The following is a 26,572-nucleotide window of genomic DNA, read 5'->3' on the forward strand; positions in this document are numbered from 1 at the left end:
TTGATCTGGTGACAGTGGTCTTGACCACCGGCAGAAGCACCGGCAAAAGCACTGCCGAGAGCCCCACATCACTTCCTCTGGGGAAGGCCGGCCAGATCAAGTGCCAATTAGGCACTTAAGTAGACAGCAGTGGACCTTCCCCAGGATTAAGGACCCTGGCGATGGAAGTCCTGCCTGCTGAGAGCTGTTGGCCAATCAGAGGCTGGCAGCTATTTAACTGAACAGCAGCACTGCGGCCCTGTACCCAGACCACAGGTAAGTCAGGGTGGGGAGGTTTCGCGGAGTGGGGATCGCGGGGGAGGGGAGTGTAGGGGGAGGCACCAAGGGCAGGGGTGTGGCTCTCAGCAGGCCTACCCCCTTCCCGATGCCAGGTCCCTCATTCAGGCACTAAGTGCCTTTGAATGAGGAACCCACCCCAGAGCTGGCATGCAACTGCGCAGGTTTTCTTGGTGTGCTCCCTGTGCGGCAACAGGCCTGCCCACCGCTCGGCTATTTCCAGTGGCACTGAAATAAGGCCCTTAATTGGGCATTAGTTGCCCACTTAAGGGTTTCAATTGGCGGACTTAATTTGGGTGGTGGTGGGGATAGCTGCTCCCCCCCCCCCCGGATCCCTCCCCACACCCCTGCCACCATCTCGCCCGATTATATGCTCGCTCCGAGTCCAAATGTGACGCAGGGGAGACCATAAAATTTCCCCCCATTGTCTTCTGTTGAGATGGTGAGTCATACGACCTGCATAGTCTGTGATACTTGCTACTCTTGAACTGACCACTAATTGGAGCACAAAAGCAGCCAAGGTTACTTAAATTTCCTTCCTTCCTACAATGGTTTAGTCCATGATAGGAACATGTCAATTTGTAACATGTTAATGACAAATATAAAGCCTTGCCTTACAAGATAGTGCCCAAAGCAGAAACATTTTCCTTTCCACAGCTTTGGCATGATTTACTTGGTGCAGGGATATCTCACCCTTTTGGGCTGATCACTGTATACTCATCTCAAAACAGGAATATTCATACACATTGATTGTGTGATCCCATTGACAAAAAGAGTGAGGCAGCCCATACACAAAAAAAACAATTTCACACCCAAGACAAAAAAACACCATGCACCTCCCATCCCCTCTCTCGTCTTCTCCCCAGCCCCTCCCCCTCCCCTTGTCTCACCAGCCTTCCCCACCTGTCCCCTGTCTCCTACTCCTTCCTTCTTCTCTCCTCTCATCCCTCCTGTCTCCTCATTCTCCCTCCACTACCCATTCCTCCTCAACTCCACCTTTCCTATTCCCCTACTTTCCCCCATCACCTCCCATCCTCATCATCTCCGCTACCTTTTTGTCTGCCAAATTCCTGTCCCTCCCATTCCTTTCCCCTCTCTTCACACACCACTCTTTACCCCCTCCTCCCCATCAAGTTAAATAAAAGTCAGATGGCATTTATACAGTATTGTCGGTAAATATTGTTTTGTCAATTCCTGCTTGCGTTGTGTTTTCCCTGCTAGTGCACTTGGAATGTACTCTATTATATGTTTTAATTTGTTGCTAATAAATCAAAATTGAAATATATATTTCAACAGTTGTGCAGCTCTACTGTAAGAATACTGACCCAACAGCATAATTCCTATATGTAGCATGCAGTGGCACATTAGATTATCGGATACTGATCTCTGTAATGGATGCAAGATTAAAGAGCAATTTACATTTTAATTTTAGTATTACAATAGACCATTTTGAATAAAACATTGTTTTGCCAACATCTTGGGGGTAATTTTAATCTAATCCGCCTAGTGGGGAACTGACACGATTGTTATACAAGCCCGATTTTTTACTTTCTATTGAAGTCAGTATCCTAAAACAAATATTTTACTAAGCAGCGGTAATTATATGAAGGATTCACCATGGATCTGTGAGGGGGAAAAAACTGGAACTTGGAAATATATTTCTAATCTTGAGTTTAACTGTACATGATGGAGAAAATGTTTTCAGATTATAATTTTTTTAAATTTTGTAGTTGTATGAAGTGAAGCAGCATCATTTTGCTATATTTCTTTAAATGGTTAATACTTATATAACACAGGCAGCTGCAGCTGAACAGTTGACAGTAATTGTTGTCGGGTAGGAAACTGCAGAACATTTAAAGGAGCATTGTTGCCATGGTGAAATGTCTGAAAGACACATTATCAAGCCGACATACAGAGAAGGGTGTAGTGGCGCAGCAGCATTGTGATGTACTTGTCTCATCACTAATCATGTCTTGTGGTTTGAAATAAATTTAAAGTATTCACTCTCTGATTTGTTCACTCAATTTCTTTTCTTTCTGGTCTCCCTGGACTGAATTTTACTAGCTCGCCACTGAGGCAGCCGCATGCATGGGATTTACTCTGCAGAGCCGGCGGCTCATTTACATGGCGATGCCTTGGGTGGGGACGGGTGATCTGTCCCCAGCGCCATTTTTAAAGGGCTTCAAGCCCTATCATTGCAAATTAAATTGTTATGGGAAAGTTCAATAAAATTTATTTAAAAACATTACATTCGTGTTTCCAGCCCCTTTCCCACAGCCCCCCCCCCACCCAATAACAATACACTCATTCTTTGCCCTCTCCACCCGCCCCCCCAAAATACTTATCTTATGTATGTGACCTTTCCCCCACCCCAAATTTCAGAAACCTTTAACGTTACCTCTTCCCATCAACCCCTAGACCAATCAGGTAGGTTTCACCCCGCTCCTGCACTGATGCACTTACCTCCTCCCCCCTCCCTACCAGTGTTCTGCCATACTTCACTGGTTGGAGATCGGACAATGTGGGAGTGCCAGCCACCGTTCGTAATATCGGAGTGGGATGGCCAGCACAATGAAATACGTAAGTAATTCCTTTATCTACATAAACATATTTAAATGTGGCTGCCACAAGGCCTCGCCACCGCCAGTAATATGGGGCGGGGCCTTCCCACCGTCGAGGCCCATTGCGGGCCTCTCCCGGAGGCACTTTCCAGGCCTCCCTGCCACGAGCCCTGATGTCAGGGGTTGATAAAATTCAGCCCCCTGTTCCGCAATGGGAGAAGAGTGACTGGAATGTTTGCAGCCTTTTGTTGAAAGGAAAATGATCCAGTGACAATTCTCCCTTTAGTTTTCCCTCCCAGTCTGAAGAAGTGTTTGGACTTCTAGGTCCCTTACAGTCAGAAACAGGGGAATTTATTATGGGGAATAAAGAAATGGCTGACCAACTAAATGCATACTTTGGTTCTGTCTTCACAAAGAACGACACAAATATCATACCAGAAATGTTGGGGAACACAGGGCTTAGTGAAAGAGAGGAACTGAAAGAAATCAGTATTAGTAGAGAAATGGTGTTGGGGAAATTGATGGGATTGAAGGCTGATAAATCCCCAGGGCCTGATGGTCTGCATCCCAGAGTACTTAAGGAAGTGGCCCTAGAAATAGTGGATGCATTGGTGGTCATCTTCCAAGATTCTATAGACTCTGGAACAGTTCCTACAGATTGGAGGGTAGCTAATGTAACCCCACTATTTAAAAAGGACGTTAGAGAGAAAGCAGGGAATTATAGACCAGTCAGCCTGACATCGGTAGTGGGGAAAATTCTAGAATCCATTATCAAAAATTTTATAGCAGAGCATTTAGAGAACAGTGGTAGAATCGGGCAGAGTCAGCATGGATTTACGAAAGGGAAATCATGCTTGACAAATCTACTAGAATTCTTCGAGGACGTAACTAGTAGAGTTGATGAGGGGGAGCCAGTAGATGTGGTTTATTTGGACTTTCAGAAGGCTTTCGACAAAGTCCCACATAAGAGAGTAACGTAAAATTAAAGCGCATGGGATTGGGGGCAGTGTTTTGCGATGGGTAGAAGATTGGTTGGTGAACAGGAAACAAAGAGTAGGAATAAACGGGTCTTTTTCTGAATGGCAGGCGGTGACCAGTGGGGTACCGCAGGGATCGGTGCTAGGACCCCAGCTATTCACAATATACATTAATGATTTAGATGAGGGAACTAAATGTAATATCTCTAAATTTGCAGATGACACAAAACTGGGTGAGAGGGTGAGCTGTGAGAAGGATGCAGAGAGGCTTCAGGGTGATTTGGACAAGTTGAGTGAGTGGGCTACTGCATGGCAGATGCAGTATAATGTGGATAAATGTGAGGTTATCCACTTTGGTAGCAAAAACAGGAAGGCAGATTATTATCTGAATGGCTATAAACTGAGAGAGGGGAATATGCAGCGAGACCTGGGTGTTCTCGTACACCAGTCGCTGAAGGTAAGCATGCAGGTGCAACAGGCGGTAAAAAAGGCAAATGGTATGTTGGCCTTCATAGCGAGAGGATTCAAGTACAGGAGCAGGGATGTCTTGCTGCAATTATACAAGGCCTTAGTGAGGCCACACCTGGAATATTGTGTGCAGTTTTGGTCTCCTTACCTGAGGAAGGATGTTCTTGCTATAGAGGGAGTGTAGCGAAGGTTTACCAGACTGATTCCTGGGATGGCGGGACTGACGTATGAGGAGAGATTGAGTTGGTTCGGATTATATTCGCTGGAGTTCAGAAGAGTGAGGGGGGGGAATCTCATAGAAACCTATAACATTCTAACAGGACTTGACAGGGTAGATGCAGGAAGGATGTTCCTGATGGTGGGGGAGTCCCGAACCAGGGGTCATAGTCTAAGGATACGTGGTAAACCTTTCAGGACTGAGATGAGGAGAAATTTCTTCACCCAGAGAGTGGCGAGCCTGTGGAATTCGCTACCACAGAAAGCAGTTGAGGCCAAAACATTGTATGTTTTCAAGAAGGAGTTAGATATAGCTCTTGGGTCTAAAGGGATCAAAGGGTATGGGGCGAAAGCGGGAACAGGCTACTGAGTTGGATGATCAGCCATGATCCTAATGAATAGTGGAGCAGGCTCAAAGGGCCGAATGGCCTACTCCTGCTCCTATTTTCTATATTTCCCTTCAGTGCTTGCCCATAGCAGTGCTGCTGGGAAGGAATTTCAGAAGGGGGAGATTGAATTAACACCTATCAGTTCATGGATCAACATGTTGAATCTCTCATTCACTGTACCATATGGTGCCTCTATTTCCATTTTAGATTTAATCATACAAATCTAACCAGCATTAAGAACGTCTGTCTGTTACTTCAGAAGTAACAGGCAACATGGTGGCTCTGCAGTGTTTCCAGAGCATGTTTATTGAAAGGATTGAGTTCCTCTGAAAACTCTGAAATGTGCAGTGACAGTATCATTTTAATGGCTATTTCTGTACAGTTTTTAGCTCTTTTTCTTTTTTGATCTTCTCTTGTGATATGTGCAATGTGAATACATATATAGTCTCATCACAAAAAAGGTAAACTGTCATTGCACATTCAAAATAATTTTTCTGAAGTTATATGTAATCAACTGACTCATTTTATTCACAAACCTCTAGGGACAGCTATGAGAGCAGTGAAGTATAGTTTTTGTGTTAATCTGCAGATTACTGTCTTGCAGTGAAAACCAGACTGACAGCAGTAAACAAATGTGGAAAAAATGTTTCCTCTCTATTTAGGGAGGCAGAATACATTTCAATTAATATTCAATACTTTGGTAGAATTTCAATTGTTTAATGTAATATGTCCTGATTATTTTTTTCTGGAAGAAAGAATCATATAGTACAATTACTCAATTCAGAATATACTTCACATTGTAAAATTATATTTACAATACCAGAAAAAGCTTATTCTTTTAGCATATTTGTTTTTCTGAAATATTTTCATTTTCCCACAAACAGAAAGGAGAAAAAATTGTTCTGTAGTATGTACTGTTATTTATAGGAAGGAACTAGTATCTAATACATAAAACAATAGTGGCAGGATGCTGGGTGTTCCAGAACAGTGGCTTAGTTCATTCTCTACACCACATTTTGTATACTAATTAGAGCATCAGAGCCTTTCTTGGCTCTTATAATAAGAGGACTAGCCTCAGGATTCAAATTAGTTTGTGCTTCAAATCTTATGTTAAATTCATACTCAGAATTGTAATTGTTTTTCTACTACTAAACCAGTGTTGTATCATAATCCCAGATTCTATTGCTGAAAAAATTAGTCAAATATGGGATATTGACAGATTTTCTTCATTTGATGTCTTATGCACATTAAAATTCTGGACTAAGCAACTAGGATCAATAACTCTGTTCATCCCAGTTCCAACCACCGCCCTGATCTCTGCATCTCAAAACAGTGAGTACTGCCAGTTTAAAAATAGAACTCCAGCACACTCGTGATTTTAACAAGATTCAAAGAGATACACTGTACTGTTATGATCAGGTTCTGGGAAGCACTTGGCTTTGTGGGTTTAAGTATAGTTAGTTATGCCCCAAGAAGTCTCGCATTAGTGGTGGTGCATTTAATCCACTTATTAGGAGCAGGTCAAATTTCCCTGAAAACAAACTCCTCATAATCCAAAATGCATCTATCCGTTAATTTATTTCTAATAGACTTTATCGTTCTTTAGCTTGTGTTTTTATAGGATATCAAGAAAATTCATGCTTTGAAGCCTTAATACCATAAGTTTTACTGCTTCAAACCATGTATAGATTAATAGCAGCTTTCTTGTTTCTCAATAAGAAAAGCAAAATACTGCGGATGCTGGAAATCTGAAATAAAAACAAGAAATGCTGGAAATACTCAGCAGGTCTGGCAGCATCTGTGGAGAGAGAAGCAGAGTTTAACATTTCAGGTCAGTGAAGGGTCTGAAGAAGGGTCACTGACCTGAAACGTTAACTCTGCTTCTCTCTCCACAGAGGCTGCCAGACCTGCTAAGTATTTCCAGCATTTCTTGTTTTTATTTTTATTCTTGTTTCCCAAAATGCTTTACAGGCAGTCAGAAAATCCAAGCAGAAAGAGGGAAACGAACTAGGGGAGGTGCTGAAAGGCATAGCCATAGAGGTAGGTTTTGAGGAGACCTTTGAAGTTGAGGAGCGAGAGGAAATGGCATAACAGTTAGGAAGATAAATCCAGAGTGAGAGAGTGGTGTCTGAAGGATTACACAGGATGACAAAGGATATACTGGCCCAGCCAGTCCATGCTGGCGTTTATGCTCCACTCGAGCCTCATCCCATCTTTCCTCATCTAAATCTATCATCGTAACCCTCTAATCCCTTCTCCCTCATATGCTTGTCTCGCTTCTCCTTAAATGCATCCATACTGTTTACTTCAACCACTCCCTGTGGTAGCGAGTTCCAGAATCTTACCGCTCTTTGGGTAAAGAAATTTTTTCTGAATTTCTTGGTGACTAACTTACATTGATGACCTCTTGTTATGCTTTTCCCCACAAGAGGAAATATTCTCTCTGTATCCACTCTATCAAAACCTTTCATAACTTAAAAGACCTCAATTAGGTCATCCCTCAGACTTTTTTCAAAGGAAAAGAGATGCAACCTGTCAATCCTTTCCTGATATATGTATCCAGGTATTTCTGGTACTGTTCTTTTAAATCTTCTCTGCACCCTCTCTAGTGCCTTTTTTTCCTTTCTATAATATGGAGACCAGAACTGCATATAATTTACTTTAAGTGTGGTCTGACCAAGGTTCAATATAGATTTAGCAATAACCACCCTATTTTTCAATTCTATCCTTCTAGAAATAAAGTCTACTGCTTGGTTTTCTTTTTTTTGCCCTTGCTACCCTGTGGCACAACTTTTAGTGATTGGTGTATTTGTACTCCAAGATCCCTTTGTTCCTCTGCCTCACCAGACTTGCACCTTCCAAGTAATAACTGATTCTTCCTACCAAAATGTCAAAATGTATTACCTCATATTTATCCATTTTGAACTTCATGTGCCAATGATTTGCCCATCTGCAAGTTTATTAATGCCCTCCTGTAATTTATTGCAGTCATCCTCAGTATTGACTATTCCACACCCCCACCCCGGGCCCCACAAATTAGTGTCATCCACAAATTTTGAAATTTTGTGTTTGATTCCAAAGTCGAAATCATTAATGTAAATTGTGAACAGCAGTGATCCCAGTACTGATCCTTGTGGAACACCACTTCCCACCTCTGCCACTCTGAATAACTACTCTTTACTCCCACTCTCTGCTTTCTTTCTTGAAATCAACTAGCAGGTCACTTGTCCCCTGACCTTAGTCATTAGTCTATTATTGGAGACCTTATTGAACGCCTTTTGAAAATCCAGATAAATTATGTCTACTGCATCACCATTGTCTACTCTATCTGTTACCAGCTCAAAAAATTCAATAAGTTTAGTCAAGCAATGTTTTCCCTTTTGAAATCCATGCTGACTATTCATTATTATATTTTTCATTTCTAGATGTTCTTCTTTTCTCTCCTTTAGTTGGCATTCCATTATTTTTCCTACCACTGTTAAGCTGATTGGTCTGTAATTCCCTGGGCATGTTCTGTTCCTCTTCTTAAAGATAGCAATTACATTAGCTATACACCAGTCTTCTGGCATGACACCTTTTTCGAACAAATTATTAAATATTTGTGGTAATGTCTCTGTTATCTCTTCCCTAGATTCTTTTAAAATACGTGGATATAATCCATCTGGACCAGGGGTTTTATCCTCTTTGAGTTTGATTAGTATATTCAATACATCCCCTCTTTTATTTTCAATATACTTATCTTATTGCTCAATGTCATGTCTAATTGTTCTATTTCCTCATGTCTATCTGTACTATCTCCCCGTGCCTGCCTGTTTTATCTCCACTAATGGTAAAGCAGGAGGAGGGAGTTAGTAGTCAAATAGTCAAAGAATGAATCCTGTGTCATAAAGTTGAAGATTGCAATACAGAGGATAGTGAGGACAATGGAGGTATTGAAGGATTTTAAAGTCAATACTCTGGAGGATGGGAAGCCAAATGAGGTCAGCATGGATAAGAATAACAGAATTTGTGGGACTTAGTATGGGAATAGAACCTTGCAATGGTGTACTGAATGAGTTTGAATTTATGCAAGAGAGAGTTAAGGCAGCTAGCAAGGAAATTCTACACATTTTGTCAACAGTTGTTCAAACAATCAGAATTACTTATATTGCCCTGCATTTAGAGTCCATGTATGCTTATTCTATCATAGGCTTCACTCCGATATCACTGTTGATTGCCACTTTAAGAAATTATGGCTTGGAGCTTAATTTCTAACCTCTCGTATACATACAGCAAATATTTTTTCTACAGGAACATAATTTCATAGTACTTTATTGCAATCAGCTTGGGTTGTTCGTTCATCAAAGAATTCTAGGAGTTTGGTCAGGCAGGATCTTTCCTGTCTAAAGCCATATTGTAATGAATACTGTTTACATTGCAGTTGTAAAGTTAATCTTCAAATTTATTTCTGATGATTAATTCCATTGTTTTACATGGTACGGAAGTTAGACTAATGGATTTTTAGTTTCTGGTGTCTATTTTGTCACCCTTTTTCACCATAGGTACCATATTAGCCTGTTTCCAATCCACTGGTACCTCCCCAGTATCCATTAACAGTCTTATAATTGTTAAAGCTTCACAATCTACTTCATGGTCTCTCTCAACACTCTGGTATAAATATCATCTACCTCTGGGGATTTTGTTTTGTTTTAAGGCCTTTCAGATGGACATGGATCTCCATCGCATTTATATCAAATTATGTGTCGACGAGGGTAAAGCAGTCGATGTACTATACATGGATTTCAGTCAGGTTTTGATAAGGTCCCGCATGGGAGATTGGTTAAGAAGGTAAGAGCCAGGGCAATTTGGCAAATTGGATCCAAAATTGGCTTAGTGGCAGGAGGCAGAGGGTAATGGTCGAGGGCTGTTTTTGCAATTGGAAGCCTATGACCAGTGGTGTACCACAGGGATCGGTGCTGGGACCCTTGCTGTTTGTAGTGTACATTAATGATTTAGACGTGAATATAGGAGGTATGATCAGTAAGTTCGCAGATGACACGAAAATTGGTGGTGTTGTAAATAGTGAGGAGGAAATCGTTAGATTACAAGACGGTATAGATGGGCTGGTAAGATGGGCGGAGCAGTGGCAAATGGAATTTAATCCTGAAAAATGTGAGGTAATGCATTTTGGGAGGACTAACAAGGCAAGGGAATATACAATGGATGGTAGGCCCCTAGGAAGTACAGAGGGACCTTGGTGTACTTGTCCATAGATCACTGAAGGCAGCAGCACAGGTAGATAAGGTGGTTAGGAAGGCATATGGGATACTTGCCTTTATTAGCCGAGGCATAGAATATAAGAGCAGGGAGGTTATGATGGAGCTGTATAAAACGCTAGTTAGGCCACAGCTGGAGTACTGTGTATAATTCTGGTTGTCACACTATAGGAAGGATTTGATTGCACTGGAGAGGGTGCAGAGGAGATTCACTAGGATGTTGCCTGGGCTGGAGCATTTCAGCTATGCATAGAGACTAAATAGGCTAGGGTTGTTTTCCTTAGAGCAGAGAAGGCTGAGGGGAGACATGATTGAGGTGTACAAGATTATGAGGGACATTGATAGGTTAGATAGGAAGAACTTTTTCCCTTAGCGGAGGGGTCAAGAACCAGGGGGCATAGATTTAGGGTAAGGGGCAGGAGGTTTAGAGGGGATTTGAGGAAGCATTTTATCACCCAGAGGGTGATTGGAATCTGGAATGCACTGCCTGAAGAGGTGGTGGAGGCAGGAACCCTCACAACATTTAAGAAGTATTTAGATGAGCACTTGAAACGCCATAGCATACAAGGCTACAGGCCAAGTGCAGGAATATGGGATTAGAATAGTTGGATGCTCTATGGCCGGCACAAACATGATGGGACGAAGGGCCTGTTTCTGTGCTGTATAACTCTGACTCTATAACATACCAGTACTTTTTTTTTGGAAAGTTCATGTAGTTCATGTCTTCCTTTGAAGTGGCTGTCTCACCTTTGAGTCAGAAGATTGTGAATTCAAGTCCCTTCTAGAGACTTGAGCACAAAATCTAAGCTGACTTTCCAGTGCAGTACTGAGGGAGTGCTGCACTGTCGGAGGTACTGTCTTTTGGATGAGATGCTGAACCGAGGCCCCCTCTGCCCTTTCAGGTAAATGTTGAAGATCCCATGGCTATTTCGAAGAAGAGCGGGGACTGCTCCCCAGTGCCCTGGCTGATATTTATCCCTCAAACAACACCACTAAAAACAGATTATCTGGTCATTATCGCATTGCACACAGCAAGGTCCCACAAACACCAATCTGGCTGCCATGTTTCCTACATTAGAGCAGTGACTACACTTCTAAAGTACTTCATTGGTTGTAAAGTGCTTTGTGACATCCTGGTGTTGTGAAAAGTGCTTTGGAATGCAAGTTCTTTCTTAGAGGAAGTAATCATTCAGAATATTTACTATCTTGCGCTTATCCTCGCTTTAAGCCCATTTGCATTTTTTAATGTTCTCACCTCTTCTCTGATAGTCCATTGATACTATAGTCTACAATAATAATACTCAGTGTTTGTCTGTCCAGACTGATTTGATTGGTCAGTTTAAGGGGCATGTCTGTTGGTGGGTTTATTTGGTGGGCAGTACCTGACGCACACGGAGATACGTTGGCGGGGGAGGTGGTTGTGGGGATGGTGGTGGTGGTTGGAGGACTGGAGCATGTTGACACACATGCAGCTGCCAACAGTTAGTAGCAGGGCGGACGGCTTGGTGGAGAACAAAAACAGCAGAGAGTAAGGGGAGCCCAACAACAAAGGAATCCTGGCTGAGAGATTGTACTAAAAAAAAAAATGAAGGGCGGCACAGTGGCGCAGTGGTTAGCACCGCAGCCTCACAGCTCCAGTGACCCAGGTTCAATTCTGGGTACTGCCTGTGTGGAGTTTGCAAGTTCTCCCTGTGTCTGCGTGGGTTTCCTCCGGGTGCTCCGGTTTCCTCCCACAGCCAAAAGACTTGCAGGTTGAGAGGTAAATTGGCCATTATAAATTGCCCCTAGTATAGGTAGGTGGTAGGGGAATATAGGGACAGGTGAGGATGTGGTAGGAATATGGGATTAGTGTAGGATTAGTATAAATGGGTGGTTAATAGTCAGCACAGACTCGGTGGGCCAAAGGGCCTGTTTCAGTGCTGTATCTCTAAATCTAAATCTAAATCACTAGATTTGAACGAAAAAGCTTTAGAAAAGCTGTCAGGTGAATTAAAAGAATGCATTAGCATTGATTCTATAGACAAAGAAGATGCTAACAGTCTATACTCTCCACAGTTTCTACACAGTCTAACTCCAGTGGGTACGCCATCGCAAAAACGTAGACTCAAGGAAGGAGCAGTTATAATGTTGCTGCAAAACCTGAATCCTAAACAAGGACTTTGACATGGAACAAGATTTGTAGTTAGGAAGCTGTTTCCTTCGATGATAGTTGCTGAAATTATAACAGGCAGATTTCAAGGAAATAGAGTGTTTATTCCTCAAATAATATTGAGTCCATCAGATGGAAATCTGCCTTTTCAACTCAGGAGAAAACAGTTCTCAATTAAACTTTTACAAGGCTAGACTGTTGACAGAATTTGTATTTATATTCCCAGGCCTGTTTTTAATTAGCTTTTCCAGAGTGAGAGGTTTTGATCATGTTAAAATCTTCGGTGAAAGAATAATTGGAAATCCTGTATTTAAAGGTATTTAAAGAAGTACCGTTGCGATAGATACTAATTTGACCGCAAATGTTTTGCGGGTCTGCTCGTATTAAAATTATCTGTCATTGTCGTTTGCCTTTATTACTATTTTTTAATGTTTCTATGCTTCACTGATCATCCTTTTAACTTGTTTTTCAGTGATATATTCATCTATTTCAGCCCCTTCTTTCTCCCTGCAGGTTTTGTAGAGGTCATTCTCATTTTTCCACTTTACTTGACTGTTAATTTGTTAATCATATTTATTTGGTCTGAGCTTGCTTTAAGTATGTATTTCTCTTGCATGGCCAGAATTATTATTTTAAAGGTATTCTATTTGTTTTCTAAGTATTGTCAATCATCTGCATTTATTTTTCATCTTCCTTCATCTCTGTGAACTTAGACCTTTAAAGTTATAGGTTTTGTTCATGGTCTTATATTTAATATGGCCTCAAATTGTGTTAGACTTCATCATTCAGTACCATGACTTCTATCTCCTGTAGATTGTTTGGTTCATTTATGAATTCCAGATCAACATGAACACTGCCTTTCATGGAACTAAATCAGGAAGTAGCCATGCGTTAATTTTACCAATTCCGAGTTTTGACCACTTAGGTTTTCCTAATTTATATGGGGTTGATTGAAATCCCGCATAAAAATATCATTCTCACATACCCTTCTGATCTATTCTTAGAACAAGCTCACTTACGTCATGTAACTGGAAAGAGAAGGTAGAAAATTAGAAAGAGAGTATTAAAGGTCAAGGAAACAAAGGCTAGAAATGAGACAACAAAGGAGTTATTCAGTGATTTGTGGTATATACTTCAATGCAAGGAGTTTAGTTAATAAGGCAGATGAGTTGAGGGCACAGATAGACATTTGGGAAGTATGATAGCTATTACTGAAACGGGGCTTAAAGAAGGGCAGAATGGCAGCTCAACATTCCTGGTTATAGGGTTTTCAGGCAGGATAGCGAGGGGATCAAAAAGGAGGGGTGGCACAACATTGGTTAAAGAAACAATCACAGCTGTGAGGAGGGATACTATACTAGAAGGAGCATCAAATGAAGCCATATGGGTTGAACTGAGGAACAAAAATGGGCCAGTCACACTGCTGAGAGTATGCTATAGCCCCCCAAACAGTCAGAGGGAGATAGAAAGACAATTATGTTGGCAAATTGCTGAGAAGGGCAGTAATAGCGGGGGATTTCAATTACCCTAATATCAACTGGGATAAATTCAGTGCAGAGAGCATAGTATTCTTAAAATGCATTCAGGAGAACTTATTTAGCCAGTACGTAGCAAGCCCAACAAGAGAAGGGGCAGTTTGAGACCTGTTTTAGAGAATGAACCTGGGCAGGTGGAAGGGGTATCAGTGGGAGAGTATTTTAGTGGTAGTGATCATAATGCAGTTAGATTTAGCGTAATTATGGGAAAGGGTAAAGATAGACCAAAGCTAAAAGTTTTAAATTGGAGAAAAGCCAGTTTTACTGAGCTAAGTTGTGATTTGGCATAAGTGGACTGGAGACAGCTACTTGAAGGTAAATCAGTGTCAGAACAGTGGGAAAGATTCAAAGAGCAACTAAAAGTATGTTCCCACAAAGATAAAGGGTGGGACTTACAAATCTAGACCCCCCCCCACCAAGATATCAAAGAGCATACAAAATAGAATATTCAAAATAAGAAAGGATGGGCTGGATTTTCAGCCCTTGCTGGGACTGGGATCGGAACCAGGCGGGAGCTAAAAATAGCTCCGCTGGCCGGTGTGTCAGTTTTCCAGCTCTATCCCACCTCAGCCATTTTTGCAGAGGCAGGATGGGAGGAACAGCAGGGCTACCCACCCACATGTGGCTGGTAGCCAACACAGCTCATTAAGAGCCACTTCAGGCCAATTAAAGGAGTCTGACTGGGATTTTTCCAGTTGGCTTCCAGGTTCCCACAGACCTTGGGGGCCAGTTTAGGCGCCTGGAGGCGGCCAATTGGCAGGTACTTAGAGGTCTTCCCTTCCTGCCTGGGTGCAAGATCAGCGTGATGGTCCAGTAGGTGAGTCGTTTGTCCCCTCCCCCAGTGATGGCCTGATTCAAGATTCATTTTTTAGTTTAGATTTTAAAAAGGTTGGAGAGAGGGCATTTCTATCTTGAAGCGCTCTCTGCCTAACTCGCCCTCCATTGCAGTCTGCTGCTCCTTTCAAGCTGGAAATCCTCTGATTGGCCCTCCAGCTTCGAGAATCCACCTCCAGGCCAATTAAGGGGGTGTCCCCATTAAAATCACAATGAGTGACTGTTCACCCACCAAGAGCGATCCCCTGGAGGGAAAATGCTGCCCCGCGTGTCAAAAGAGCTGAATACTGCAGAAAGCCTAGAGGAGTATAGAAAGTGCAGGGGTGAAACTTATAAGGAAATTTGGAAAGCAAAGAGAGGGCATCAAAAACAATTGGCCAGTAATATCGAGGAAAACCCAAAGATGTTTTATAAATACATAAAAAGCGATAAGTAAGGAAAGAGTAGGGCCAATTGGAGATCAATAAGCTAATGTGTCTGAAGGTAGAAGATGTGGGCATGGGTTCTTAATGAATCTACTGCGTCTACCTTCAAGAAAGAGAGAGATGAAGCAGACATTGTCGTTGAGGAGGAGTGGGAAATATTGGGCTGTATTTTACAGGCCCACTGATGTTGGGGGGCGGGGAGGGGCAGGAAAATGCCTCCGGGAGACGGCTACCACGGACCTCGACGCCCACTACGGCCCCATATTGCCGGTGGCGGCGAAGTCTCATGGCGCCCACATCCCCCCACAACCCCGCCGCTCGGCGATGGGAGCCCAATTTAAATATGCAAAGAGATACTTACCTTGCCACATTATGCATCCCGCTGCTACTTCTCAAACACTTTCGAATATTCAGCTGAACGGGCGTCTCTCATGTGCCTTCCCATTCCCGACTGATAAAAGCCGGCAGGACAGAAGTTGCAGTGCTCAGAGCCTGTGAAGGTTAATGTTGCGAGAGGGGTCTCAACTCTGCATGCATGTGTACGGAGGTGGGAGGGGGTGGCATTACTGGAGGTACAACTCTGCAGTCACGAAGGGAGGTGGGATGAGGATGGTATTACCGGGGGCACAACTCTGCAGTCATGAAAGGAGGTGGGAGGGGGGATGATAATACCAGGGACACAACTCTGCAGTCATATACGGAGGCACCGCGTACTCTCCCTCCAGAAAGAGGGACACTCTGCGCTGTTGAATGTTTGTGGGAGTGAAGGAACAATGGCACTCCAGGAACCCTTTGTGTGTGTTGGGAGCCACAAATGGTAGGCGGTTAAAGGTAATTCGGCTGGTGGGCCAATCGATGCAACTGCAACAATCTGAATGTGGTCATGCTGGCCCACTCTTAGTAGAAGCGAAGACAGGCAATGCAATGCCATGCCACATAGTTGATGCATGAAAGTACCTGGTGTACCAATCAACATCATCCTTTGCCCTGTTGGGTGCCTTTGAAGTAGTGAAGCAACTTGGATATGGGGATGGTACACCCTGTATTCATTGATCCGCTTGTCGTGAAGAGCTATATGCACCACAGGCAGAACCAAGAGGCAGGTGCATCCCACGTGGAAACTCCGGTCATGAGCAGCAGCAGCCCCCAAGGCGAACTTGCCACTATAGAACATTGCGCATCAGGTCCCACATGACATACCTGCAGATGTCTGAGTGCCACTGTCAGAGGCGACTGCGGATGTCGAGAGAGGCGGTGACACATCTCTGTGCCTTGCTCAATGATGACCTGTGGCCGATGGGCTTTGGTGGACATCCTATGCCTGTGGCCCTCAAAGTGACAGCGGCTCTTAACTTCTGCACCTCAGCATCATTTCAGGGAGCCAACAGAGACCTATGTGGGGTCACACAGTCAGCAGTGCACCGCTGCATCAGGGAGGTCACCGATGCCCTGTACCGGCGAGCCAGTGCCTATGTCCACTTTAGGACAGACCCTGAGAGCCAGGCCCAGAGGGCTGTTGTATTTGGCTCCATCGCCTGATTCCCACAGGTGCAAGGAGTCCTAGACTAGACCCAAGTGGTCATCAAGGCTCCCGCCGGGTGACCAGCTGCCTACCTCAACCAAAAGGGCTTCCACTCGCTCAACGTGCAGCTAGTATGTGATCACCATAAGTGCTTTATACGAATCTGTGCCTGCTTTCCAGGCAGCTGCCATGACGCCTTCATCCTGCGCCAGTCCCAGGTGCCGTTACTGTTCACTGAACTGGCTCACATCGAGGGGTGGCTTCTTGAAGACAAGGATTAACCATTGCAAACATGGCTCCTGACATCGGTGAGAAACCCAACCAGTGATGCAGAGGAGAGATACAATGCCTGCCACGGCACGACAAGAGCCACCATTGAGCAGGTGATCGGCATGCTGAAAATGTGCTTCCACTGCCTGGATAGATTGGATGGTGCCCTGCAGTACGCACCAGAAAGGGTAGCTCATATAGTTTCTGTTTGCTGTGCTTTGCACAACTTCCCACTAAATAGAGGGGAGGCCTTGTAGGATGAGGAGAGACATGAGCAGGACTCCTCCTCAGACAATGGGGATGCAGAGGGCTTGCAGCAGGAAAGGTGCATGGGAGGACGGAGAACATCCAGGCAGCGCATGAAGAGCGAGCAAGGGATGCACGACAACGCCTTATTGATCAATGGTTCTCCACACCATAAAGTCCACCATGTGCTCTGCAAGCCACACAGCACCCTCATTCGCCTGTTGTGTATATATGTAGGGTATATATTATATACCCTCATTCACCTGTTGTGCAGCAGTCTGCATCTGCAACATCTTTGTCTCCACCATTACTGACAGCAGCAGACTGAGCCATTGTCCATGTTACTGCATACATGGAGACGCATATGAGCAGTGCTATCATTTCCATACATTGTTCTGAAAGGCCAATGATGTAATGGGAGGAGATACGATCGGTACATGCTGGCACACGTCATTCACACAGTAAAAATGTTAGTGAAGAACATTTAGTGAGTTAACTTTATACATTTGTGTCACGGTGTTTCTTTGAAACGTTTGCGGGTGCTCCTTCATGGTGCCACTTCTGCGCTAGCAGCCTGACTGGAGGAAGGCTGCTGATCAGAATGCCCTTTGGCTGTGTATAACTTTGACAGTCATCCTCTGTGCGCACAAGGCCTGGAGGGCCTCAGCTGGCTGGGGGAATCCTGTGTCAGTGTAGAACTCTCCTCAGACATCGTGGCTGCTGGAGCTTGACTCACCGGTGGAGGGGCCGGTGTAGACATTGGAATCACCTTGATGGGGGTACCCAGATATGGCACACAGTCTCGCCTCCTCCATCTCAAGGCTCAAATGAACCTCGCTGCTGTCCTGGGAAGGACCAGGGGCAAGGACGGTCTCCGTTCCCCTGGTCCCTCTCTCACCTTGCCACTGCTGACTGGATCTCATGGCCACGGCGAGGGTTTGCAGGTCAGCACGGAGCAATGGAATCTGGCTCTCCAAGAGGGCCGTCATCCTCTCCATGGATGAAGCCATGCCCTCAAATGCCTAGGACATGGTAGCTGTCATGGCCTGGATGGACTCCCCCATCATCCACTCAAAGCTGCGCATAGCCGCACCAGATGTTGCCATGACTGCTGCTGCAGCTCCAGCATGCCCTGTGCTGTTGACAACAGAGGGTCATTATTAGCCTTAGGCTGAGCATGGGCCTGGCCACCCACAGCCCTCCGACTGTCAGGGGCCTCAGCTGTCTCAGCCTCAGTCAGCCGCTTGGGCACCTACAGTGCTCTCACCAGCTTGTGATCCAGACTGTAAGGCCGATCAGATTCCCAGCGAGGTGAGCGCATCTGCGCTGGTGGAAGGTGCAGGAGTGTCTTGGGATCCTGCGTCTTCTGAGGATGTCTCTACCTCAGCGGTGCAGGAGGAATACTGAGCCATCAGGTTGGATCCACAGCATGGACTACAAGATACAATGTGAGGAGCATAGTGTCAATCTTTATGGTACGCATGTAATGATTATGACAGCATAACAATAAGATTTTCACTGTAATCATTGTGTATATCAAATGGCTGTCTGTTTACCCAGGACCCCGAGCTCCACGTCACCAATGGAACATATCACATGGATTTCAGAGAGTTCCACGGCCTCCTCCTCAGCCTATGTAAGTTGCCGTACGTCTGGCACTCCAGTTTGCCTCCCGTGCATTGTGGGCCCTCTTTGCCTGGAGGAGCAAGGAGGCTGATATTGAGAATTGCAAAGCAATAACACGACACATGTCACAACAGGGGTGCTGGGCCCAAAGGTAGGGAAGGCTCAGTCTGCACAACTGAGTGAGCCTGTCATGTAGGTGCCATGCTCTGAACAGCAGACAAGGGTGAGTTCTTTCATACATGCAGCCATTCATGTAACATCATTCGTCCCTGTCTTTAGCATGGCAGTGGCACACATATGCCACTCTGTGTGGGGACACCAAGGTTCAGTGCAGCCACTTACCTTTGCGGAACGCAAGAGATCATTCATCCTCTTGCAGAACTGCACCCAATCCCGGCGAATGGCCCCATGGCTACTAACCTCCTCTGCTACCTCCACCCAGGCTTGCTTGGTCAGGCGAGAGGGCCTCTTCTTACCATCGCTGGGGAAAAGGACCTCCCACCTTGCCCGACAGCCTGTAGGAGACTGAGCAGGAAGGTGTCGCTGAACCATGGGGCCACCCTGGATCGCGCTTCTGACATCTTCTCAAAATCACAGGGATGTTGTCAAGACATTTCTGTGGCTTCTTTACTATGCAGCAGCAGACAAAACTGTTTGATTTCAGGTTTTCAATGAATGCAGAGCTGACTGCCATTTAAATATGGCGTCAGCGTCTGCTTTCCTGTCAGCTGACACCATTCATGGTGGCATCAAGCCCGCCCCCTCCACATCATTGGGGGAGCGGCGCAACATGGGCGTGTTAATGAGCTGCCACACTTAATATCGGCGGCAGACTTATAAAATTCAGCCCATTGGATGGGATAAGCGTAAGGAGGAAATATTAAAGTGTTTAGCATCCTTGAAAGTGGATAAGTCACCAGGCCCAGATTAAATGTATCCAAGGCTACTAAGAGAAACAAGGAAAGACATAGTGGAGGCTCTGACCATCATTTTCCAATCCTCTCTGGCTATGTGGTGCTAGAGGACTGGAGGACTGCTAATGTTGTACTGTTGGAGGGAGGAAGGGATATCCCAAGTAATTACAGGCCAGTCATCCTAACATCAGTAGTGGGCAAATTATTGGAAAAAGTTCTGAGGCACAGTGTAAATCATCATTTAGAGAGGCACAAATTAACCAAGAACCATCAGCATAGATTTATTAAGGGACAGCCGTGTCTGACTACCAATTGAAATTTTTGAGGATACAACAAGGAGGGTCGATGAGAGTAGGGCATTTGATGTAGTCTACACGCATTTTGGCAAAATTTTTGACAAGGTCCCACATGGACAGAAAATTAAAAGATTATGAGATCCAAGGGAAAGTGGCAAATTGGATCCAAAATTGAATCAAGTGGCAGGAAGCAAAGGGTTATGGTTGGCGGGTGTTTTTGTGACTGGAAGGCTGTTTCCAGTGCAGTTCCACAGGGCTCAGTATTGGGTCTAATGCTGTTCGTGGTATATATAAATGATTTAGACAAACATGTAGGGAGCATGATTAAGAAGTTTGCAGATGATATAAAAATTGGCTGTGTGGTTGGTAGTGAGGAACAAAAGCTGTAGGCTGCAGAAAGATATCATTGGACTAATCAGGTGGGCAGAAAAGTGGCAAATAAAATCCAATCCAGAGAAGCGTGAGGTAATGCTTTTGGGGAAGATAAACAAGGCAAAGGAATACACAATAACTCGTAGGATTCTGAGTAGTGTAGAGGAACAGAAGGACCTTCGAGTGTATGTCTACAGATCCCTGAAGGTAGAAGAACAGATAGATAAGGTGGCCAAGAAGGCAGATGGGATACTTTACTTTGTTAGCTGAGGCATAGAACGTAAGAACAGGGAGGTTATGCTAGAACTGTAGAAAATACTAGTTAGACCACAGCGAGAGTACCACATACAGTTCTGGTCACCGCATTAAAGGAAGGATGTGATCACACTAGAGAGGATACAGAAGAGATTTACAAGGATGTTGACAGGAATGGAGAATTTTAACTGTAAGGAAAGATTGGATCGGTTGGAGTTTTTTCTTTGGAACAGAGGAGGCTAAGTGGAGATTTAGTTGAGGTGTAAAGAATTATGAGGGGCATAGATAGAATGGATATGAAGGACCTATTTCCCTTATCAGAGAGGTCAATAACCAGGGGGCATAATTGATAGAAGGATTAGAAAGGAATTGAGCAACATTTTCTTCACTCAGGATGGTGGGAGTCTGGAAGGATGGTGGAGACAGAAGCTCGCATTATATTTAAAAAACACATGGATATGCACCTGAGATGCCATAACCTACAGGAGCAAGAGCTGGAAAGTGGGATGAGACTGGACTGCACTTTTTTGACAGGCATGGACACAATGGGTCGAATGACCACCTTCTATGCCATAAAACTTTTTATGTTTCTATGTACTGACCTGGTGAACTGTAGCATATTTGTAATGTTAGCTTTAATCTTTCACATCAGAGATTTCTGTTCAAAATAGCTTTTCTCATGCCTCAGGATCAACTTCATTATTATCTTCCAGTTGTTCCTGATATTTATGGCAGTATTGTCTCTTTTCTGTCCATTCTGAATATTCTAAATCTCAAAATAAATACATTAATTTCCAGTTTGTAGGTTTCATCATTTTTTTTTATTCGTTCATGGGATGTGGGTGTCGCTGGCAAGCCCAGCATTTGTTACCCATCCCTAATTGCCCTTGAGAAGGTGGTAGTGAGCTGCCCTTCTTGAAGCGCTGCAGCCCATCTGATGTGGGTACACCCACAGTGCTGTTAGGAAGGGTATTCCAGGATTTTGATCCAGCCACAGTGAAGGAACGGTGATTTAGTTCCAAGTCAGGATGGTTTGTGGCTTGGAGGGGAGCTTGCGGGTGGTGGTGTTCCCATGCGCCTGCTGCTCTTGTCCTTCTAGGTGGTAGAGGTCGTGGGTTTGGAAGGTGCTGTTGAAGGAGCCTTGGTAAGTTGCTGTAGTGCATCTTGTATGTGATACATCCCGCTGTCACCGTGCAACAGTGGTGGAGGGAGTGGATATTTAAGGTGGTGGATGGGGTGCTGATTAAGCGGACTGGTTTGTCCTGGATGATGTCAAGCTTCTTGAGAGTTGTTGGAGCTGCGCTCATCCAGGCAAGTGAAGAGTATTCCATCATACTCCTGTGCCTTGTAGATGGTGGACAGGCTTTGGGGAGTCAGGAGGTGAGTTACTTGCCTCAGAATTCCCAGTCTCTGACCTGCTCTTGTAGCCACAGTATTTATATGGCTGGTCTAGTTAAGTTTCTGGCCAGTGATAACCCCCAGGATGTTGATAGTGGGGGATTCAGTGATAGTAATGCCAATGTCAAAGGGAGGTTAGATTCTCTCTTGTTGGAGATAGTCATTGCCCAGCACTCTTGTGGCACGAATGTTACTTGCCTCGAAGAGCTGCTGGTCAGAGGGCCTGCAGCTCAGTAGCATAGGCAGCGCCACTGAGAGTGGTGGCCATTGCCGGTACTGCACTGGAAACCAGGACCAGAGGTCGATGAGCTAGGATCGCCAGGGCCAGTCTGGAAGTCCCTGGCAAGGAGGTGGTCATGCAGTCCGGGGGAGGAAGGTCGCAGGGGGTAAAGCAGTTCCTGGTGCGGATCTTCCATGGGCCACAAATTGTTGCAAGGCGTCCTCCCCGTGTGGTAGAGGGAGCCCCCACTGCTGGTAAGATCCCAGTGGCAGAGGGAAGAGGCCCTTAATAGGCTGTTAATAGACCTCTGAAGAGCCTCAATTGGCCTCTGGGTAGGAAGGTCATCGTCGGCCTATCCCACCCCGGGAAAATCGTGGGCCTTCTGCCCACCCTCCAGCCACCCGTCGTGATCCTCCATGCCCCCGCACCCCCCCCCCCCCCCCCACCACCACCTCAGAGGGCCACACTAAATCCCAGCTATAATGTGGAAAAATGTGAAGTTATCCACTTTGGTAGGAAAAACAGAAATGTAGAGTATGTCTTAAATGGAGAGAGATTGGGAAGTGTTGATGTTCAAAGGGACCTGGGTGTCCTTGTTCATTACTCACTGAAAGCTAACGTGCAGCTGCAGCAAGCAATTAGGAAGGCAAATAGTTTGTAGCCTTTATTGCAAGAGGATTTGAGTACAGGAGTAAAGAAGTCGTGCTACAATTGTATAGAACCTTGGTGAGACCACACCTGGAGTATTGTGTACAGTTTTGGTATCCGTACCTAAGTAAGGATATACTCGCCATAAAGGGAGTGCAACGAAGGTTCACCAGATTGATCCCTGGAATGGCTGGATTGTCCTCTGAGGAGAGATTATGGAGACTGGGCTTATATTCTCTGGAAGAATGAGAGGTTATCTCATTGAGGCATACAAAATTCTTACATGGCTCGACAGGGTAGATGCAGGAAGGATATTTCCCTTGGCTGATGGGAGGGGACACAGTCTCAGAATAAGAAGTAGGCCATTTAGGACTGAGATGAGGAATTTCTCCTCTCAGAGGGGCAGTGAATCTTTGGAATTTTCTACCTTAGAGGCTGTGGGGTCTCAGTCATTGAGTGTATTCAAGACAGAGATTGATAGATTTCTGGATATTAACGATATCAAGGGATATGGGGATAATGTAGGAAAATGGTGTTGAGGTTGAAGATCAAGCATGATCTAGTTGAGTGATGGAGCATGGGCGAGGTGCCAAATGGCCTACTGTTTCCTATGTTCCTGTTAGTTGTTTATTGAGCAACACCATTCACGACTGGATATGGCAGGACTGAGAGCTTTGATCTGATCTGTTGGTTGTGGGAATCGCTTAGCTCTGTCTATTGCATGCTGCTTCTGCTGTTTGGCACGCAAGTAGTCCTGGGCTGTAGCATCACCAGGTTGACACCACATTTTTAGGTGTGCCTAGCGCTGCTCCTAGCATGCCTTCCTGCACTCTTCAATGAACCAGGGTTGATCCCTTGGCTTGTTGGTAATGGTAGAGTAAGGGATATGTCAAACCATGAGGTTACATGTAGGCCAGACCAAGTGAGGACAGCAGATTTCCTTTCCTAAAGGACATTAGTGAACCAGATGGGTTTTCACAACAACCAATGATAGTTGCATGACACCATCACTGAGACTAGTTTTCAATTCTAGATTTTTATTAATTAATTGAATTTAAGTTCCACCAGCTGCCATGGTGGGATTTGAACCCATTTCCCCAGGGTATTAGCCCGAGTCTTTGGATTACTAGTCCAGTTATATTACCACTACGCCACCATCTCCCCCTTTCCAATATTCTCACCGCAGTTTAGTTCTCTAATGTCACACCGATCTTCAGTTCTGTTGTCTTGGGCTGTATTTTATGGGCCCCCTAGAGACAGGAACAGTGGTGCGGAGGCCCATAAAATCGCATGGCAAGCCAGGGGAATGGGGGGTAGTGGAGTGCCTATCGTCTTCCAATTTAGTCCGGGGCAGGGAAGGCTGAGGATGGCCATACTGCCCCAGGTCAGTTGAGGCCATGTGTTCAATTAATGGCCACTTAAGGGCCTCTTCCACCTCCACTTCAATTTAATTGAAGGCAGAAGGGGCCCACTGCCATGTGGCAATGCCGCCAGGTAAAACCTGGCGACCTCCTAGCAGGATCGGGTGTGGATGTCCCTCCTTTGGGGGCAATCCAGGGCCCCTGGAGGTTCCCCTCCCCTTCTTGAAGACATCCCCCACCCCGACCCCGTCGCCGGGACCTGCCTCACTGACCCAGGAGGCGGGAGCTTGTCCCTTGAAGGGTGATGTCCCCGACAGTGGATAGTTAATTGCCTGAATGCTGTGGAATTGCAAGGGGAACATAATGGAGGGCGAAGGCAGGGTTCTGGCCCACCACCGATCGCCAGAATAAAATACAGCCCTTATTTCTAATGCGCTTAGTGTCAATCTATATGCATCTTAATGCAAAATTGCCCTCTTTCGGCCCCTCAGTTTCAGGGTTATTCTGTCCATACCCACCGCCTTTGTTCGGTGGAGAGTTTCATCTGTTGACTTTTTTTTATTAAAATAAAACCACCCAGTTTGTATATTCTGACCTTAATGCCAGACATGTATATATGTATATATATATATATACACACATACATTTATATGTATATATTATAAATACATGAATTATAGTCCTGTGGTACCATAATATCCAGACCATGGAAGAAGAGAGACAGCTTAAAAACAAACAAAAAATTAATTATACAGGATCTGAATTCTTACATAGTAGGAACTACTGAAATACAGGTTTGAAAGAACATTGTGATGGTGATAATTTTCAGTAATAGAAAATGTGTCTATAAAGTATGCCAACCTATTAAGAAGACATGCCAAGAATGTGTAGCAGGGGAGGGTGTAGGAGAAAAAGAATTAATTTGTTTCATTATTGTGAGTCATCATTGTAAGAAAAATGGACAATCTACAAATTAATATTTTATTCATAGTTAACTTGTTTCTTCTCTAGCTTTTACAACCTATTACAACAGATGATTACTTACTTAGAAATTTGATTCAGTGCATCTGTGATCAATATCTCCAGTAAATCAATTACCCTTTGTTATTATTGTTTTAGGCACTACAAGGCCACCAAAAGAGGGAGAGGTCCCTGGTGTTGACTACAATTTTGTGACCGTGGAAGAATTTATGGAACTTGAGAAAAGTGGTTCACTGTTAGAAAGTGGGACTTATGAAGGTAATTAAATTTGTTAAGGATAGTTCTGACAGAAATAATGCATTTACAATTCTGAGTTCATGGAGTGTGGCTTTCTAACACTGCTGTGTACAGAGGTGGTACATATATACTGTTCCACATGTGCTGTGTCCAAGAAGTAGAAAGCAGTTTTTTGGCAATTAATTCTTGAACAGCTTTCCTTGTTTTTAAAAGCACAGTAATAACTGGCTCATAAAGTATATTTTGTACATTTTCCTTTTTTCAATAAGTAATATATGAAAAGGATATTTGCTCAAATATCGCGCCAGAACTTACTGGAGCGTGGCATCTCAGTGTGTACAGACATTTCCCTGTACCCTTCAGCTCAAAAAATTTCCTCATCATAACTTGCAGGATATGTGAGCTTATAAGAGCATGGTGAGAGCAACAGGGCATCTGGGACCACCAGTGTGTTGCCTTAACCAACGAGAAATAAACAGAGGAACAACTGAGAAGGAGGGTGAATTGGAGTTAAATAAGATTACGAAAGAGAAATATGAGGGAAAGAAAGATTGAGAGAGAAAAAAAAGGCTGAAAAGTAAGAATTTTTTTTTAAATGTAATTTTAAAGTTTCTTCACGACACTTCGGCTGAAGGAATGAGACTCCACAGTTTAAATTGATCAGTTTCTGGGCTGGAGAGGTTGGTTGGCATTGTATTAACAATTATCACATCATTAAAAAGGTACTTAAGGTGTATATTGCCAGATTTAACTTGCCACAACAAGTTAAGTGGGCAATTAATGTGCAAAACCAGCAAATTCTTAAAAAAAAACCAGGGAGGCTGAGGGTGAGTTGCTGTTCCTGTGAGGCAAGGGGTTGAGCAATGAAATTGACCAGCACGTTCTGGAGATTCACAATCACAGCCTATCTTGTAATCCCCTGAATTTATCCAACTGATGCTATCTGCTATAAATATCACTTGAAATGCAGCTGATATAGTGTCTTAGTTAACAGTGCAATCAGGTTTGTGATTCTCACTAGATTCTCAGCAACAATTGTTTGCATACCTTGCAATTATAGCAAAGCATTGTTTATTTATGGATGGTGTTCTGTTTATTTTATTAATAAATGATCGATTCACTTTGCCAGAACCATAATTAG

The 26,572-nt window shown here is 44.2% G+C and overlaps 1 protein-coding gene across 20 annotated transcripts in view; it reads left to right on the forward strand.

Moving 5' to 3' along the window:
* The window catches only part of magi2a (membrane associated guanylate kinase, WW and PDZ domain containing 2a), an 899,048-nt gene that overhangs the window by 579,338 nt on the left and 293,138 nt on the right, over nucleotides 1–26,572 (forward strand). For 19 of the 20 annotated variants that reach the window (XM_068059206.1, XM_068059207.1, XM_068059208.1 and 16 more), the window contains one exon: nucleotides 25,333–25,452. The exons of the other annotated variant lie outside the window; for it this stretch is intronic. In XM_068059206.1, the coding sequence (XP_067915307.1) occupies nucleotides 25,333–25,452 (120 nt within the window). The remainder of the gene's footprint in view (nucleotides 1–25,332; nucleotides 25,453–26,572) is intronic. 20 annotated transcript variants of the gene reach the window in all.

Source organism: Heterodontus francisci, chromosome 27 (genome assembly GCF_036365525.1).
Source record: "Heterodontus francisci isolate sHetFra1 chromosome 27, sHetFra1.hap1, whole genome shotgun sequence".
NCBI classification, from domain to species: Eukaryota; Metazoa; Chordata; class Chondrichthyes; order Heterodontiformes; family Heterodontidae; genus Heterodontus; species Heterodontus francisci.